The 19020-nt window shown below is 38.6% G+C and overlaps 1 protein-coding gene across 12 annotated transcripts in view; it reads left to right on the top strand.

Moving 5' to 3' along the window:
* The window catches only part of ABCA4 (ATP binding cassette subfamily A member 4), a 108169-nt gene that overhangs the window by 42516 nt on the left and 46633 nt on the right, over positions 1–19020 (top strand). For 11 of the 12 annotated variants that reach the window (XR_005556294.1, XR_005556293.1, XR_005556297.1 and 8 more), the window contains 6 exons: positions 2823–3045; positions 6420–6641; positions 7134–7338; positions 10766–10852; positions 14091–14303; positions 17864–18041. Coding sequence is in view for 7 of the 12 variants with exons in the window: in XM_039339754.1 (XP_039195688.1) it covers positions 2823–3045; positions 6420–6641; positions 7134–7338; positions 10766–10852; positions 14091–14303; positions 17864–18041 (1128 nt within the window). In the remaining 5 variants the exon portion in view is untranslated. The remainder of the gene's footprint in view (positions 1–2822; positions 3046–6419; positions 6642–7133; positions 7339–10765; positions 10853–14090; positions 14304–17863; positions 18042–19020) is intronic. The other variant, XM_039339756.1, reaches the window with a different exon arrangement.

Raw genomic sequence — 19020 nt, 5'->3', positions numbered from 1 at the left:
TGGGGTCTTACAAAATTAGCAGTGTTGCATTCTATGGCTTCTTCAAATTTCCAAGCAATAAGCAGTCCTGAGAGTGGAATTTTATCAGGTTCAAGGGGTAAAACCCAGGCAGAGATCTGGTTCTCTCCCAAGGCATCACATTCCTTTGATTTGTCATCAATCATCATCCTCAGGTCACTTCTCTACATACCAAGAAGAGATCTCAAAGTTGTTTTAATTGTTTTTGCTCCATGCTAATAATGCCAAAATTCTTACGTGAAAAGGAGAAATATACAGCAAAAGCTCCGGGGGGGTGGGGGGAGGAAATGTTTAAGGCATTGCATTAGAACAGGGAAAATCAGGAATCCATCCCTAGCCATGGAAACTTACTGGATGACCTGGGACTAACCTACTTCACAGGGTTTCTGTTATAAATTCTCATGTTAAGACCCTCATATATTTAAAAGTATATGGTGGTAGTATAGTTGGAGCTGTAGTTATAATAACACAACTTGACTTTTTCCTGTGCTGAAAAAGTTCCATAGTTAGACCTGATATAAAACAGTTTCAATATAAAGATGAGGAAAAGGGGGGGGGGTCCAGATGCTATTCTTAAGAGGTGACTTACTATCCTGTGGAACAGAAATCTTTTGGTTCTCGTTCCTCTTCCTTTCCAGATTGGGATTACAGTTCCCAAAATTCCAGCCAGAATAGAAGGACACATGATCGGGCAAGACCTATTTCCCAACTATTTTGGAACAAGGTTTTATACACTGATTAAGCCCATGATGTGAAAGCCTGTTTTGTTATGATTTTTGAGACACATCTATTGGCAGTTTCATGGTTTGACAAGTCCTTTCCTCTCTTTGTGATACCTAGTTTCACATGGTTTAAGGCAGGAGTAGGCAACCTCGGCTATTTTATGACTCGTGGACTTCAACTCCCAGAATTCCTGAGCCAGCATGGCTGGCTCAGGAATTCTGGGGGTTGAAGTCCACAAGTCATAAAAGAGCCGAGGTTGCCTACCCCTGGTTTAAGGCATCTCTGAAGCAACAACCCTAGCCCCTTTCCCAGGAATCTATCTGGAAAGAAGCCCCACTAAGCTCACTGGGATTTACTCAGTGGAATCCAGATACAGCTGTAGAAACAGTTCCAGAACAAATGTCACCAGGGCACCATTTTCTTGCCAAACAGATTCCTAGGAATTACATGACTTTGGTTTATTTTCCAGAATACCCCATTTCTTAGTAATCTGACTTAACAGCGAAGGTATTCCCTTTGTCTCTGCTTAATGCTATCCGGCTATGATCTTATCTTTAACTCTGAATACAATGCTGCCCCACAGCTTCCTCCCTGGATATCCAAAATAGAGATAATCCAATAAACACATGATGTGATTTATTCTTGTCTCTCTTCAATTGCTGCCCCCCTCCATATGGTGAATTGATTATATCGGCACGGAGGCCTAGTGATTGTGTCCTTTGAGAAAGGCATAGGACTCTGACAGTAAAGCCTGGTTAGCTCACAGAATCAGAACATTAATGTTTTCCATCAATGTAGTGGAAAACATGTTACTTAGGGAGTTCCACAACAGTGACAAATTTTGCAGAAGACTTTTTTTTTTCCAACTGCATGGGTGGCTCTTTTAGCCTTGCTCAAAAATGATACCTCCCTCAAACTGAGCTCAATTTTTTGGGGACTCCTGAGATAATGTCCGTGATGTTCTTTTCAACAATGCAAGTGGCTTGCTCTTGTTCCTTTTCTCTTTCTCAGGATTTTTCTTTTTCTTTTTCAGCCTAGCATGCAGCCTAGGATGTTCTGGTGCAGCATTTGGCAAACTTGGCAACTTTAAGACGTGTAGCTGAGGACTCTCACACATCTTTCCAAGTTTGAGAAACACTGTTCTGGTGGCCTTTCACCAGTTCAGATGGCTTTCTCCCATGTCAGCTTCTTTAAGGGGGTTTAAAATTGGCTCCCCCAAATGTTTGCCTGAGCTCTTCAAATTCCCCCCGGCTCCTAAAATTGTCTCTGCTAAGATGCAGAAATTCTTTAAAAGAAAAACGACTAGAAATGGATGCTGTTTTTCAGTGGTGGCGAACCTATGGCACGGGTGCCAGAGGCGGCACTCCAAGGCCTCTCTGTGGGCACGCGCGCCGTCGCCCCTATCCTAGGCCTTCAGCTGGGTTTTATAAAACCTTTTTGCTTTAGGCCTCCACCGCCATGTACAAAAAAAAAAAAAGGTTCAATCAATTTCAACTTCTCGCGGGGGAAAAAAAAGATCTTGCAAAGTTGGAATTGATTGATTGAACTTTTTAGTCCCATCCAGTCTGCCATTACCACCACAGCCACGCCCAGCCAATGGGCCACACCCAGCCAATGGGCCACACCCACCTAGCACCCGACGATGCATAAGTGGGTTTTGGGTTGCAGTTTGGGCACTCGGTCTCTAAAAGGTTCACCATCACTGCTGCATATGCATCCAAACACACAGTCCATTGTTTAGGAAGCCCTACTGTCATTTTCCCACACTGACTTGGAATTCTGGAAATTGTAGTCCAACATATCTGGACAAAAACTACCTGAGGAAGGCTTTGATAACATTGGAGTGCTCTTTCTTAGATGTTCCTGTCAGGAAATAGCAATTCTCCAAAGACTTCTGGGGTGCCTTATTTACCCAGGACTTTCATGAGTTTTCTTTTGATCCATTTCCCAGCTGTTCTCAAACTACCAATCTGAGCCTTCCAGGAGAGAAGGATACTAATGTGACTAACTTAACTCTTAAGATATTTAACTTTTACCTTTCAAAGCAAGGTTCCCCCCCTTTTTTTTTTCTTGCCTGGCAGCTTCATGATTACTTTAACTCGTGCCTTTCCCATCTTAATGGTGCTGGCTTGGATATACTCTGCTTCCATGACCGTGAAAAACATTGTGTTGGAGAAAGAAATGAGGTTGAAGGAGGCCTTGAAGAACAGAGGAGTCACCAACGGGGTGATTTGGTTCACGTGGTTTTTGGACAGCTTCCTCATGATGACCGTGAGCACATTTCTTCTGACGGCTCTCATAACGGTAAAGGAGCAGGAGGGGTGCGGCTTTTGTTGTTGTAAACGCGAGGTCCAGAGTTTACAATGCTCTTTTACCTTTGCATGATCAGGTATTAGTAAGAAACAATAAGAAGAAGGGGAGCCTGCTAGCAGCCTGGCCTCTTCCTGGCACGTAGCAGTAGGTGTGCTTTTTAGAAGCCCCCTTTAAGTCATCATCATCATTCAGGGGCGCATTTGCGGGTTGGATTAAGATTGACTGGTCATGTTCTAACCATCACCAGGTGGAAGAGGGCTTGAAAGGGAGGCTTCCTTCCATCAGCCTTTGGAAAGTCTGATGGCAAGCCTGTCGTTTGCCTTTCAAACTCATTTCTCCCAACCCATTAGTTGCTTCATTTAAATACATTATCACTTGGGGAACTGAGAGGGTCACAAAGGCTTAACATTTAAATCAGTGTTTCTCAATCTTGACCATTTTAAGGCATGTGGACTTCAACTCCCAGAATTCCACAGCCAGCATTGCTGGCTGTGGAATTCTGGGAGTTGAAGTCCACATGTCTTAAAATGGTCAAGGTTGAGAAACACTGATTTAAATGGTCCTTCAGTAGGGAGACTCTGGGTTTATGTTTAAACTGCCCCATCCGTGACACACTCATAATTATGCCTCAAGATATAGTCATTTGTTTGTTTATTTAGGGCAGGGGTAGGCCAACCTCTGATTTAGGGAGTTAATGGGAATTGTGGACTGTAGTCCAACACCTCTGGGGGATATCAGATTGGTGATAGTTATCCTAAGTTCTCACATTGTTTTTTTCTGCTTCCTCCTATCATTTATGGTAAGTACCCAAAGGTTGCTTTGAGATCCGCCCAGTTTGAAGATAACGATAAAGGGAACCCTGAAAGCCTGATTGTTTAATACTTCTAAAGGATAAATATATTTAAACAGTGTTGTGGAAGAGGGCCAGCATTCAGTAAGAATATCTTTGCTGTTTAATTTCTTTGTGTTAGTACTTGAATTTAAGGTGGAATAACAGTGTTCCCACTCCATGTGGTCTATCGTATAGTATGCTGGCTTTCAATGTATATTCTGATCTTTCAATATTGCTTGTATTTTAAACCATTTACATCCAGGCAGACAATCCCCATCAGAATTTGTAATTAAAACATCACTATATTACAGGGATTGGCAACAGCAATAGCACTTAGACTTATATAATGCTCCATAGTGGTTTTCAGCCCTCTCTAAGCAGTTTACAGAATCACCATATTGCCTCCCAACAATCTGGGTCTTTACTGACCTTGGAAGGATAGAAGGCTGAGTCAACTTTGAGCCAGTCAGGATCCAACTCCTGGCAGTGAGCAGTGAGTTAGCCGGCACTACTGCATTCTAACCATTGCGACACCACGGCTCTTTAAGACAAGAAGTAAAGTTGCACTGCAAATATGTGTGGGTAAGAGGAAGCAGTGGCAAAACTAAGGACTGGTAGCTTCATGCATCATGCTAAGCTATCACAGTGGCCGAGTTTGAAATATCAGCTTAGCCAAAACCCAGCACACTTTTGGTTGTTTATGAGTGAATCAATAAAATCCAGTAGTTGCAGAAAATGATAAAACAAAAACATTTAATATACAATCCATAAAGAACATTTGTGCTCCGATTAAATTACAGTGATAAAAGGTCTAGATCTTATAAATATGTATTTATTTATAGTAGTCCTATACCATCAATTCCTTCAAGGATTTCTGTTAACTTGGAAAAATCTCAACATAAAATATAAAACCTGTGAAGCATAAAATACAAGCATGCCCAAACCTGGCATTCAATAAGCAGTCCTCAAAACATAAAAGCTGTGAACAATTCATTCTTAACCACCATCCAGAAAACCATTAGGAAGGGTGCCATTCATATTCTCAGAGGTAAGCTGTTATACAATACAGGCACAAATAAGGCATGATGTTGTAGCCCTCCCCTAGCCTCAGAATGAGTGAACCAGACAGGTCTTTTTTTTTCTAAAGAAAATTATTTTGAAGGTGAGAAAGGGTTTTATAGGTTAAAACACCAGGTGAGAAAGGGTTTTATAGGTTAAAAACAGCACTTTTATAGTCACAAGCCACATGAAAGCCAATGTAGCACCCACAAAATAGGTATTAAGTGGCATAGATCACTACTATGTTCTACTCCATTTGGGTGGTCTTCAAAGGCAGCTCCATCTACCACAAACTTCAGTAACTTGATCTGAAAGGTTATGAAGATTTGCATAACCATTGACAAGGTAATATGCTCTTTCAAGGCAAAGGGCATCAAAGAGGCATTGAGTGTCTTCCAAATCTAACTGCACTCTCACACACAAACTTGGTTTACTGAAGCAGCCAGGTGCAGCATGATTGCAGCACACATGGCAAATTCATCCCACACATCATTCAACCTATTTCCTCAGAGACCAGAAGTCAAAATGAATTCAGAAATTGCACAATGCTACCAGAATAATCCCTTCTGACTTAGCCCCTGTGACATCCAGGCCAGAGCATGATTTTATCTCAAAATAAACTCGCTGCAACTCTTGAGATCTTTCTGCAGCTTGCATTCCAAAGAGAGTAGTTCACTCTAAAATAGGCCTGCTAGGATGGGATCCATAGATATAACAATTTGGAAATACTTATCACCGCAGTGTAAGTTGAAACAAGAGCCTAAGGAACTCATGAATGGATCCTTCCTGTAGCAGTGTGGATGGTAGACAAGCAAGACCCATAACACAAGCAGGATTCTTAAAACTCTAGGCCAACATCACATACAGGCCCTTACTGTCCTTTACCCAAACCACAACTCATATTCACTGCTAGATTGTTCCAGACAGTCATTGCTATCCTGTTTCCCATATATTAGGTTGTTTATTCTGCTATGACAAATAATCAGTATAGGGTAATTGCTGAAGACTGTTCATAATATTCCTTCTTTCAGTTTAGTTTTGGCTGGGTTTCTAAGGCTCTCCAAGACATTTTATGGTTTGTGTCTTAGAAATCCAGCCAATGATGGTTTAATCAGTTTATTTCACACTGTGATTAATCAAATTTTGAGTTAGCATATGGTGTGAATGCAACTTTCTGAAAACAGGAAATCCATTTGGCTGCATGTATGTTGAAGCAGGCTTTGAGATACTGGATTAGAACACAGTTCATCCACACTGAACCATGGCGATTATAGGATTAGTCACAGTCTTTCACCCAACATGCCTTTATGGAGAAATTGGAGAAGGGAGTATACCATCTTGAGTTCCTGAAGGAAGCTCAATCTTTAGAGTTAATAGGCAAATATGAACGTACCAATATCATAAACAGAAGATCGTTGATCTCATATGGGTCCTAGGTCAAGCAGTAGAATATTTTTTTTTCTTTTCTATACAGTATGGCAAAGTGCTTCGGTACTGCAACCCCCAAGTTCTCTTTCTGTTCCTGTTAACTTTCGCAACCGCCAGCATCATGCAATGCTTTTTGCTCAGCACCTTTTTTTCCAAGGCTAATCTGGCAGCTGCCTGCAGTGGAATCATCTATTTTACTCTCTACCTGCCCCACATCCTCTGCTTCATTTGGCAGGATTGGCTGCCTCTTAAGATTAAGATCATTGTGGTAAGGATTTCTTTTCTTTCGCTAAGGCTTGCTCCCAATGGATTTGGTTTATGGGTAACAAACCTGCAATTTTCATTGCTAAGCGATGCGATTGTAAAGCGCAATGTCACGTGACTGCATTGCCTATGACAGCAATGGCAGCCGTGGTTGCTGTGGTAACCGGAGGACCTTACATGATTATGACTTCCAACTGCGTCCTGGGGCTTTCCCATTGATTTGCTTGTGGAAAGCTGACAGGAAATTTCAGAAATCACAGTTGTGGCCATGGCTTGCTGTGAGAGCCTAGTTGCGAGCTAGGTGCCCAGTGTCTGGATTGTAATCATGTGGCCATGAAGATGCTTTGATGATTGAAACTCTTAAGGACTTTTGTCAGTACTATTTGTTCACTTCTGCTGTAACTTTGAACGGGTCAGTGAACAAATGGTCATAACCTTCCTGTAGTCAAGATGACTGGTTAGTAATAAACTCAGATAATTTGTCACTTTCTTCCAGAGCTTCCTTTCACCTGTGGCTTTCGGATTCGGTACAGAATACTTATCACGCTATGAAGAACAAGGACTTGGATTACAGTGGAATAATATCCATAGTAGCCCACTGGAAGGAGATAAATACAGTTTCTTGTTGTCTATGGAGATAATGGTTTTTGATGGCTTTGTCTATGGATGGCTTGCTTGGTACTTGGATAATGTCTTCCCAGGTATGGCCATCAATGTGATCTATTATATGCAGTGCTTTTTTTATATATATAAAAAAGGTGCCGGAACTCACACATGTCCTACAACCTGCCTTGCTTACCCTACAAGGTTCCATCCAAAAAAGGTGCCGGAACTCCGTTCTGGGCGTTCTATGACAAAAAAAGTTCTGATTATATGCATTTTTTTCTATCTCTGCCACTCTAATACAATGGCGAACCAACAAGACTAAATATCTCATGTCTCAGAATTTGTTTGATCAAATACAATGAAGGTAAATACAAAGTTATGTGACAGTTATCAGCTTATTCAATAGGCTTCTCCTTATTTTTCTTCTTTCCTCTAGTCACTCTTTGCTCTCAGATTCTGTCAGGAATGTTTCTAATATGGTTTGGCTATTTTCAGTAGGATTCTCTAGAAGTGTTCTAGAATATGTAGAATCATATAAATACGATAGTTCACATTTTCAAAGGTGAAATTATTCTGATATTTCAGGTTTAGTCAGAGCCTTAAATTCTAACTTCTGTTTATGGAAAAAGGTTTGCCTGCCTTTCATTTTAAATGCAGATTTTTCCCCCCTCTTGTGAAAAGTTGCTTCAGAAAGTGAGGACCCTTGAGAACAATATAGCTCCTTCAGGGGTATCAAACTGGTGGCCTGTAGGCCAGATGCGTCACGCATAGGCCACGCCCACCCTGACTACGCAAAGGCAAAAAACATTATGATACGTCACGATACATCAGATGATGCAATCAAATTTGACACCCGTGATATAGGATATGGCATTGAAGACCGTAACAGGAAGTAGGATCCTGTCCTCCTCTCCCCCTTCCCTCTCCTCATGGGACCGACATCTTTGAATCTAATCCATTATGCTTATACTGTATTTTGGGATAAAAGATCTGCATTATACACTTACAGATATGATACTAATTGAAATGTTTAAACTCATATTGGCAAATGCTAGGGCTTAAAGTTTGTGTTAGCAACAAACAATTCATCAAGATTTTTATAGCATTATATTGCAAAATATCTTGTTCTCTGATGTTATGGTAAAGCCTTATCTAAATCTCATGTCCTCTGTACAGTATGTATTAGATTATAATTTCCCCTAATCTTAGGCAGCATGGACAATCCAGTACATGGGGGAAAGTTGTAATACAATGGTCTTTGAGCCACTTGACAAAACACATGGGCCTAGAAATGCAAGGCAGCCATTTGTTCATTGCCCAACTAGACAAAAGTTGGATTATCTTGTCTTTCAGAAGATGAACCTTTCAAAATAGATTCATTTGTGTGAAATGAATCTTGTTTCTCTTTTACAGTAGTTACTGACAAAAAGAGAAGTATCTCCTACATTTGGTGCGTTTGACCTGCGCTTTCAATTTAAAGAATCTTTGGAAACCTCATAGTAGACTTTTTTAAAACCATCGAGGCATTGGCAATTAAACAAAGTTCAGTTGGCAAGCTACCACCTCTCAAAAAGAGGATTATAGTACAATGTAGGAGATTCCTTGAAACATTAATATAAATGTATTAATGATCCAAAGGAACAGGAACTGACCAAAAAAGAGTGGTGGCTAGACAGTTTGAAGCCCCTATGGGAAGTAATGAGGTCCTTTTGAGGTGTGGTTGTGATCTCTCTTCTGATAATTATTCTTTTCATGTTGTGCAAAAGAGCATATGAGTAGCTGCAGGGATCACTCTTATACTAGCCAATGTACTTATATATACTTTATTTACTTATTCAACTTGTATCTTGTCTTTCTATTTAAATCAATGCTTAAAGATGTCTCTTTGAAGAACAGAAATTTGGATTTCCCCAGAGTTAAAGAAACTTGTCTGGTCACATATTATACGAGTTGTAGAGCCAAAACAAAGACCTACAAAAGATCTTATCTGTAGAATGAAAGCTCACACCTTCGCATTCACTTTCAGCTTAGGCAGTTTTCCAAGACCAGCATTGGGTGGTTTCTGAATCACAAGTAAAAAAGAAAAAAAAAGTGTTTTTTTTTTTTAAAAAACTGCAGTCTGTCACAGCTGAAGAAATTCTTGTTTGTCTTTGTGATAAAAGCAGCAAGAGAATGTTCTTCTGTAGAGCTATTGAAGAAGATCATCATTACCAGATATAAGCTTCAGTAACTTAAAATGCTATCCTGAAAGAAGAGGTGACTCAAGTTTCATGAGCCCCTGAATTAAAATTCGAAGTTGGAAAAGTTTATCTATCCTAATTCCCCACAGGTCCTCTAAACTCCAAATAACTTCCTTCCCTAAAGAAGAAAAATTCTTGGGACGTATTAAAATTAATGCATTAGTTTATTTACCTATAAATATCCATGAAGTTTTGCCACAATTACTATGGCTACCCCATGGAATTTGTTCCAATTGAAGCACTCTCTGCAGCTGACTTCTTCCAACTGTATCTTACTGATATTAGTAGTACAGGTAGTCATTAACTTACAACATTTTGTTTAGTGACCATTTGAAGTTACAACGACATTCGAAAAAGGGACCTATGATCGTTTTTCACACTTACAACCATTGTCGCATGGTCAGGCGATCAAAATTCAGGCATTTGGCAACTGAATTATGGTGGTTGTAGTGTCCTGGGGTCATGTGATCACCTTTTGCAACCATCTGACAAGCAAGTCAATGGAGAAGGTAGATGTCTGTAAGAGTCATGTTACTAAATTAACAATGGGGAGAAGAAAGATCATAAAACAGGACAAAATTAACAACGGAAATCAGCAACAGAAATTGGGGGCTCAATTGTGGTCATAAGATAAGGACTCCCTGTAATGGCTGAAGAATTACAAATTCATGACGTCTAAAGCAGGGGTACCCAACCCCTGGTCCATGGACTGGTATCAGGCTGCGGCACGCCAGCAACTGGTCTGCACAAACAAGCAAAGCTCCATCCATGAGATGCAGGCAGCACACAAAACCACGCCCCCTCCGGTCCGTGGAAAAACCTCTCTCCACGGAAGTGGTCCCTCGTGCCCAAAAGGCTGGGGACCTCTGATCTAAAGGACATCAGGAGGCAAAAACTAATCAAGTGAACTGGGAAGTCCTTATTCCACAGTTTGCCTTAGGGTTTCTGGAATTTAGATCCTATTTATTAAAGACTGCATAGCTCTAATTTTTAATTTGAGTATGCATTTCAGAAATAAATATAATCTTGAGCCACATTTAAACGCCTGTATTCTTCTCTCCTTCTTACTGGGGAAAAAAGCACCCCTCAGGACTGCAATTGGTCTTGGGTTCTGGGAGTACTTTGGGAATGGGAATGTTTTGTTGAAACTTGTAATGTGAGCACTGTTTGATGCTAATGACACATCAAATAATTATTTAACTATATGATTTGCATTGCTGAGTTCTCCCTATAGCAAAATGAAAAGAAGCTTCTGCAACCAATCAACCTATTTTTATTTCAGGAGACTATGGAATTCCTCGGTCTTGGAATTTCCCTTTGCAGCGATCTTATTGGTTTGGGAAGGCTGAGGAAGCAACAACTGCCAGTGGTGAGTTATGCAGAAAACTGATGTTCAGAAATATTTTGAGCCATTGACTCATTAAGAAGTGAATGCACACTTACCTTCATTTCTGGAAGTTATAAAAAAGATTAGATGCAGGCATGTACTGGGAATATTTGTAGGTGTCTTTGAACTCTTGAGTGGCTGCTGGATAATGAGTCAGTCTTCTATCTCAAATCTTTCTAAATTCTGCTGAAATAAACAAGGAGCTTGCAAATCATGCTTTTCCTTTTGATTTGTTTGGAAATAGTTGACCATTATGGACTGTTGTGACAAATGCTGAATTAGTGAACATGACTTTGATCTTAACTCGACTGGTACCAGGCTAGCCAGAAACAGAAATTTCAGCATCTTAAGAACCTTCTGACATTTTCCCCATACCTCAGAGATGAACCAAAATTACCACACATTTTCAACATAGGAGCTACATTAGCTCAACTGACAGGTTGGCTATTTATAGTTCACATCTTGGCATTAAACCTAGTACTGAAAACATAAGTCATGCTCATTTTGAGCTGCATGGCAGTTTTTAAAATCTATTTCAAATTAGATGCCGCTTGACTTCAGCTTGAACCTGTGCCCCTTATAGCATAAACACAATATAACAAATATGCAATCACAAGTAGAACATAAAACGTACATGAGAAGATCTACTGTCCCTATGCTTTCAGCCACTACCATGAAATCAAGTTTTGTATAAGTTACCTACAACAACTTCTACTAATTTTACTATTACTTTTATAGAAGAGAGTGAGGCCACCTGAAACAAAAACATCCAAATGCAATTCAGGGTGGAGATTCTAATCTAATCTAACAGTACATCTTCTCCCAGGACTTTTTTTAAAGCCAGGTTTTAATGGCTTTCCTAAAACACAACAAGGTGGGGGCAAAGAGTAGGCTTGCAACAAAGGGCCGTGCTGAAAGCAGCTTCAAAGGTTAGGCATTTCCTACATGGAGTTGCATAGAAACAATTTGTAAATAAGACATTTCTGGATTTCTTAGTAGCAAAAGGTAATATAAAAAATGCAAACAGACTGATATGTGACATTCCGCCTACAATTTTTCATCCTGTGCAGAAATAATCTTTGGATAGGATATATTTTTAAAGCCTCAATAAAAATGTTTCTTTTAAAAAGAAACAAAAATCCACGTGAGTAATATTATTAAGATCAAATAATTATTTTAGTTGATAATGAAAGACCTGACATAGAAGGAGAAAACAAGAAGAGAAAGGAAAAAAATATGAAGTTAAGAATCTGATAAATTAAGGACTACTGCACCTAAACTGTAGCAGCAGTTTAGGGTTTTCTATCTATCTTTGCTTCCGTTTAGTAACCATCCACATTTTTGCAGCACAGTTACCCTAGTCCCATTAAAGTTGCCATTCTTGTCATGAACAGATGGAAGGACAGCTGTTCAGATACATGGATGGTCTGACTGTAAACTCCTTGACAGAGATGCAATCCAGCTATCTCTCTATCAAATAATCACAGTACTTTTTCATTCCACTGAGATGTCCAAGAATAGCCTTGAGCTCATTTACACCCCATGCATAAAACTCTGTTCCTGCTCTCAGTTAAATGTAACAAGTATATTTTAATTAAGAAAAACCTGACATTATTTCAGCGCCTGGAAAAATGCACAAGCATTTTGGGAGCTGCTGTATCACAGAACAGGTGAGACAATATTTCTTCTTCATATGGCCATTCTGCTCATCACTCTTACTCTGTACTTCGGCAGACCCTCCGGGCTATTTTCTTAGCAGATGAAAGATACTTCTAGACCAGCAGAGAGCTAATCCTCCCTGCAAACATTGAAACCTTTCTCCTTAGTATTTTCCCAGTCTTTATACACATTAGGATCAGATAGAAAGAGACAGCACTGTTTTTCCTTTTCAAAGGAATTTTCATTTTATTGCATTCTCACCTGATTGTTTTCCTACCGAACATATACTGGACATGCAAGAATGACAAAAGCAGTGGATATTCTCTGCAGATCTCAACCCTGCAAAGTTTTTGTAACCTTTTAAAATGATACTTCCATCATGAGGATTTGGTGTTGCTTCAGCATCCCAAACAGCTAGCTTTGCTTTTTATGTGCCTATTAAATAAATATTGCCAGACTATAAATTACTGAAAATGATTTAGGCAAAACCCTTTAAGACATTGATGAAGTAATGTAATATCTTTTATGTGTTAGCTAATTACTTAGAAGTGTTGCTGGGTTTTTTGACTCTCTTTATGATTGGCACTACAAGATGGACTAAAAACATAGTTAAAAGTGTCCCGCCCTTGAAAAGTGGTGGAGAATTCAGGTAGAACAAAATGTAGTGTCCAGATTGTTGGATGGTGTGGTCTTTAGTTACCAATTACTGCTGATTCACACTTTATTTCCCACCCCCATTTCCTAGCATTAAAGAATATCTTCCTGAATATTAATCTGAGTGTGGTCTACTTAATTCCACAGAAGTTAGTTTGGTACGTATCTAAGATAGAATCTTTTCTCTATTGGTAGGAAAGTCAGAAGGTTGTCACTAATCCCTGCTAAATTATAGGACTTGCATTATACAAGCAGCCCTCAACTTACAACAGTTCACTTAGTGACATTCAAAGTTACAACATCATTGAAAAAAAGTGACATGACTATTTTTCACAAGACCATTGCAGCATCCCCATGGTCATGTAATCAAAATTCCGACGCTTGGCAACTGACTCATATTTATGATGGTTGCAGTGTCCCGGGATCATGTGATCATCTTTTGTGACCTTCTGACAAGCAAAGTCAAGGGGGAAACCAGACTCACTTAACAATTGTGTTACTAACTTAACAATTTGCAATGATTCACTTAACAACTGTGGCAAGAAAGATCATAAATTGGGGTAGAACTCAACAAATGTCTCACTTAGCAGCATAAATTTTAGGCTCAGTTGTGGTAAGTTGAGGACTATCTGTATCCTACCCCCAAAGGGATGCCTGCTGAGGGATGCCATCAGTTTTCAGCAGTAGAGTTTAAATAAATAAAATAAGGGCCTCAAGCACGCAAAGTTTCAGTATGTTTCATGCATGTTTTAGTTTTATTTGATTTTCTTTCTTTAAACTGTGTAATATGTTAAAGTCTTCTTAATTTAATATAAAAACCAGTTGTTTTTTATAACTATTATTGTTGTCTTAATATTTGGCTTTGGTTACCTTTAAATAACTTGATTCTTAATTTACCTGGAAAAAGATCCAGAGAAAGAAGGCATCACTGACATAAAGACTGAAGATGAAGAGGTGAGAAAAAGCATGGCTGCTGAGACTGTCGTGGGAGAAAACAAGACTGACAGCCTGAGGCAGGAGGGTGGTAAAGAAAAGAAATGTAAACACAAAGGAAAAAAAGAGTGCAAGGAGCAGGGGAAACCTGAGACAACAGAGGCAAAAGACAAAGATCACATTCCTAGTAAGAAGAGAGAAAAGTGTAATAATCACAACTCAGTTTCTATTACATAAACTTTAATGTATTTCCTTGTTGCTAGTCCTTTTGTTGTTCTCTGTGTTGTGTGAATAGCTACAGGCAGTGATGGAAAAATAGAGGGTTGTTTTTTTTAAAATAGCATGGTGGAAGGTCAAATCAAGCACCAAAAAGATTATTACTCAGTAGTTCATATTTGCTTAAAAAAAAAACAATTCTACGAGCACGAACATATCTCTAGGCCATTTTCTATTGTGAAGAGAAACATGTAATAAAGTTTTCCTGGTCTTGGCTACATCTGGCGGGGTGGGGGAGTGCTTTTTTTCTTCATATGCTCATACTACTTATTTTTATCATTTTTTTTTTAAATAAGTAGTATAAGCACGTGAAGAAAAAAGGACCACATTTTTGAAAATGATGATAGCTGGTTTGAAAATAAAGTTTAGTAATAAAAGTCTGTAGGTTGTAAAACTACCATTTCTTCCATTTAGTGGGTAGCTCAGCATTCATAGTGCTGCTTTAAATGTTCAAAAGATGATCTATTATTAGTAATTATTGTATTATTATTTTTGTTATGCATTTACTGGCAATTGTGTCTAACGGGTAAATACTGCTGAAAAAATAATAATCCAGTCTAAACATCTGATTATGCAAACAAAAATAATATAATATAATAATTATACATGTAATAATATATATAATATTATTAAACAACTATTGACTATCCCAGGTCCTTGGGAAGGACTCAATAAGTGGAAAAAATTGCCAAACCCAGTCTAAGCCTCTGGTTTCCTGTGTGACCATCATAATAATTTAAATCTGTATGCAGCCCAGTTCTCATATCAGTAGACATGGCTGGGGCCATGGGTATATTGCTACTTTAAATTGAAATTACAATTATAAACTTTAAGGTTTGTGTGCCCTTGCTTATGACTCAGGGTGTTCTGATTTAGCTGAGCTGAGCTTTCTATAGTTGGTGACAAGATGGTCTATCCAATGTTTGACAAGCCAAGAAGCATCTCCTTGAAAGATTTGAAATAAACCAGATCCATTTTGGTTCATCAAGATTTCAGTTATGATGATGGATAAACAATCTGCACTGTCCGAAAGCAAAGATCATTTTACCTAATCTCCTCTTAGCACCTTCTTATCAACTCCAAAGGTCTTGCAAGTTCTGAAAATGCTACAGAAGCTGACCTACTTTGCCCTTGGTGTAAATATTTCATATTCTCCTTTTTCCCCTTGGAGATGTAAACAGTTTATGCGATAAAGGAATTTCTGAAAATATTCAGTGAGATCTGAAAAATATTGTCATTTAAATTTCTCTGACTTGCTTATCTGTTTATTTACTTATACTGAGACTGAAAAAAGCAGAATCCTAGAGAATTTTATTTATACACACATTAAACTATATATGATCTTATGTAGGTATACTGTTAACGCATATTAAGTGATCGATACAGATGATTGATAAAACTGAATTATTCTGTTACATTTGCTCCATGGAATTTTGCTGAAATTTCAACATTATTTATGTGCTTCAGCGCAATATTTACTAGCGGGACAAAGAAGGACTGGCAAAGTGCAATTTCATGCCAAACTAATACTTGTTTTAATTATCGTTTGTTGCATTAGTCATGGTGATTAATCATCATAACGTAAGCCAAAACCAAGCAAATAACCTAGTAGTTTAATATGGGATTATGCATTGAGATATTAAATTATTTATATTACAAATCTTGATTTAATTTGCCTTAATTATTTTGACAGATATTAAATAGGTAGTATGAAATTGTTTTAATACTAGTCCTTTAATTATTTCTACTAGATAATCCATGTGCCTTTTGCACAGAGGGGTGATCACATGTCTGTTAGAAGAAACAGGACAGTGGATTGCATAAGCATAGGTCTCATTTGAAAGCACTTGATTTGTCCTCCCATTAGAACTCATTTTGCAGTCCTAATTGCTAATTTGCCCCATTGTTTCTCCTCACATAAATGTAAATTCTAGATTTGAGGCTAGATTGAAATCCCTACTCTTTGTTCAAACTTTGTTTGGGGGGAAAGGTGCTGATACTTTTCTCTGACATCTGGAAGTTTCTTTTGGATTGTGCTCCTCAACATCTAATGTCCATTCCTTGAAAAATGGATAATCCATCACTTGTGCTGTTCTTTTCTTTTAACTGCATTGTTATAAAACAATAGTGTATATGCCATTCTCCACCATCCCCTGGACCATTCTATCTCCTTGGACCTTAACTTCAAATAGCTTTTTGTGTTATAAAAGTGCAAAAGTCTATGAAAGGGCTCAGCAGTAGAGTGGGACAGCCTTAGATGTAACATCTCCAGACTCTTCTGATGCTTATACAATCTTTACAGAAATTTGCTACAAATCGTGAGGTAATTTGGATAACCAATTTACATCTTCACATATACCCAAGAAGATTGTTTACTTTAAAGTCTGTTTTTTTGGCTCTGAATAAAATAAAATACTTCCCAGGGTGACATTCAAAAGAATACTTTTATGAGCTCAGCATTTGGACGGCCAAGATGAAGTGGGACAAAAGGAAAAGCATAGCCTTGGTCTACCCTGCTGAACAACAATGGTTTTCTCCCAGTAAGACAAAAAGGAAAGTGTTATTTTAAACTACAGAGCTTTCACGCAGTCCCTTTTGTAGAAAGAAGAAAACCCATCTGGACAGATGTCTTGTTTTCATGCCAGGTTCTTAGATTGTTGCAGATCACCCCTGCTTTCTTCAAAGACTGATGCAGCATAGTGTCCCCTTTAAATTGCTCTGTGAAGAGGCTGTAGTTAAATGGCCCATTATTCATTTGCAATTGCTTAATCCAGTTCAAACTGGACATGTTTCTTTCTACATTGCTGCATAGCTTTATTTATGCATTGAGGTTTATTATTTAATTTATTTGCCGGCCATCTTGCTGCGAAGCAATTTCACGATACTGGAAAAAAACGTCCAGTGCCTAGTCACTCTCTAAAACTTAACACCTGCGCATTCGTAATTTCTCTAATTGTGTCTATAAACCTGCTGACTGAGGCAACTTTGTTTTCCCTGTGATAGAGGCAACCCTGTTTTCCATATATTAGCTGTAGAAATTGATTTGCATTGGCAAAAGGAAAATTTCACTAAATGAAATTACCCTGTAATTTTCTAAAGATTGGCAATTAAGCAATATAGCCTCTTTTTGTTTAATTCTGTGTGGAACCCTACCCATCATTTTTAATATTAATCCCACTTCTGAAGTTCTGAAGTTTTATCTAAAAGTACCTTCTAGTGATATCACAGAATTTGAGATACCCACTCTGTGGGTCAGGTTTCATTTCCAGCTTAATGTAGTACAGTAAGAATATATATATATTAGATTGCTAACAAAGAATAAAGAGAGAACTGGTATACTGTTTTAGAATTTATATATTCATTGTACTTAAGTAATGTGATCACTGCTGCTAATAAATAGCTTAGTTGTATAAGAGTTGCAACCATGGAGCTCATCTCTCGTTTTTAAAATAGATTTTTCTTTGTTTCAAGCAAATCCATATTTTGAAGTGGAGCCCTCTGGTTTAAAACCCGGTGTGAGCATCCAGAATTTAGTGAAGATCTATCCCAATTGTTCCAAGCCAGCAGTGGATGGAATGACTGTTACCTTCTATGAGGGCCAAATCACCGCTTTCCTTGGCCACAATGGTGCTGGAAAGACAACTGTTATGTAAGTCAGTCTGGCTTTCAGAAAAAAAGATTGACACGAAGCCATCAGTTACGTTATTGGACTAGAATTGGAAGATCCTCAGCTGTGAAAGCTAAGTAAGTGGCTTTTGCAAGCCACTTATCTTTTATCTGACTCTCCTTTGGAGTGTTGTTGTTGGGGAAATTGGAGGAGATCATTACTGTATGTATAATGTTTTGAACATAGGACAAAATAGGCAGGCTTAATGGTAGGTACATGTCAGATCAACAAGTGATAATATTTGGGCATCTGGTCTGCTGGACATACTGTTGGACCTGTCACAGCTTGGATGTTTAGAAAGAAAGACCCTCGAGTCCATTTGTGGTGAAAGGTATACTTTACTAAAGCCAAGTGATTACAGCGTAGGAAAAGCCAGATCTGAAGATTCCCGTGTAAAGCCGATATTTTTCCCTTCTTCCAGGCCTTCCCCCTTATTCATCTTGCTAGTGTCCGATAATATTCAAATTAGTTATTTTGGTAATAGTTCTAAGTTTGATGCCTCTTTGATAGGCGTTCGCATTCTATTCCCATGCCTGTGTCCTGGATCGTTCAACCATTGTCTTTGGTTGGTGCTTCTGGTTCCTGTTATCCCCCCTCCCTGTATCCTCCTTTTTCCCCTCCCCACATTTTGTGGCAGGCTGCCATCAAAGCGAAGTGGGACCTTGACAGTCTTCGGTCTTTTCTCTTCAAATAAAGCTTGAAGGATATAAATAGACATTTTCATCTAGAAATGAATACTGGTCACTTTGTAAAATTAATTGAAACAGATAGGATTCTTTGTATGTAAAATTTTGAACCCAACCTGGCCAGTGTAGTCAAGGGGACTTGGCACCTGTTTGATATTGCAGCCTAATCACATTGCTTGATGATTAAAATTTTCAAATGTATTCCAAATTTGTATAGGCATAAAGATAGTTTGTAGAGCTACGTGGAATTTAGGTCCAAGAGCAAATCTTTTCAA

Source organism: Crotalus tigris, unplaced genomic scaffold (assembly GCF_016545835.1).
Source record: "Crotalus tigris isolate CLP2741 ecotype Arizona unplaced genomic scaffold, ASM1654583v1 scf7180000017739.2905288, whole genome shotgun sequence".
In the NCBI taxonomy this organism is placed as follows: domain Eukaryota; kingdom Metazoa; phylum Chordata; class Lepidosauria; order Squamata; family Viperidae; genus Crotalus; species Crotalus tigris.
The sequence above is the reverse complement of the archived record's forward strand: the minus strand, read 5'-3'. Positions and strand labels throughout refer to the sequence as shown.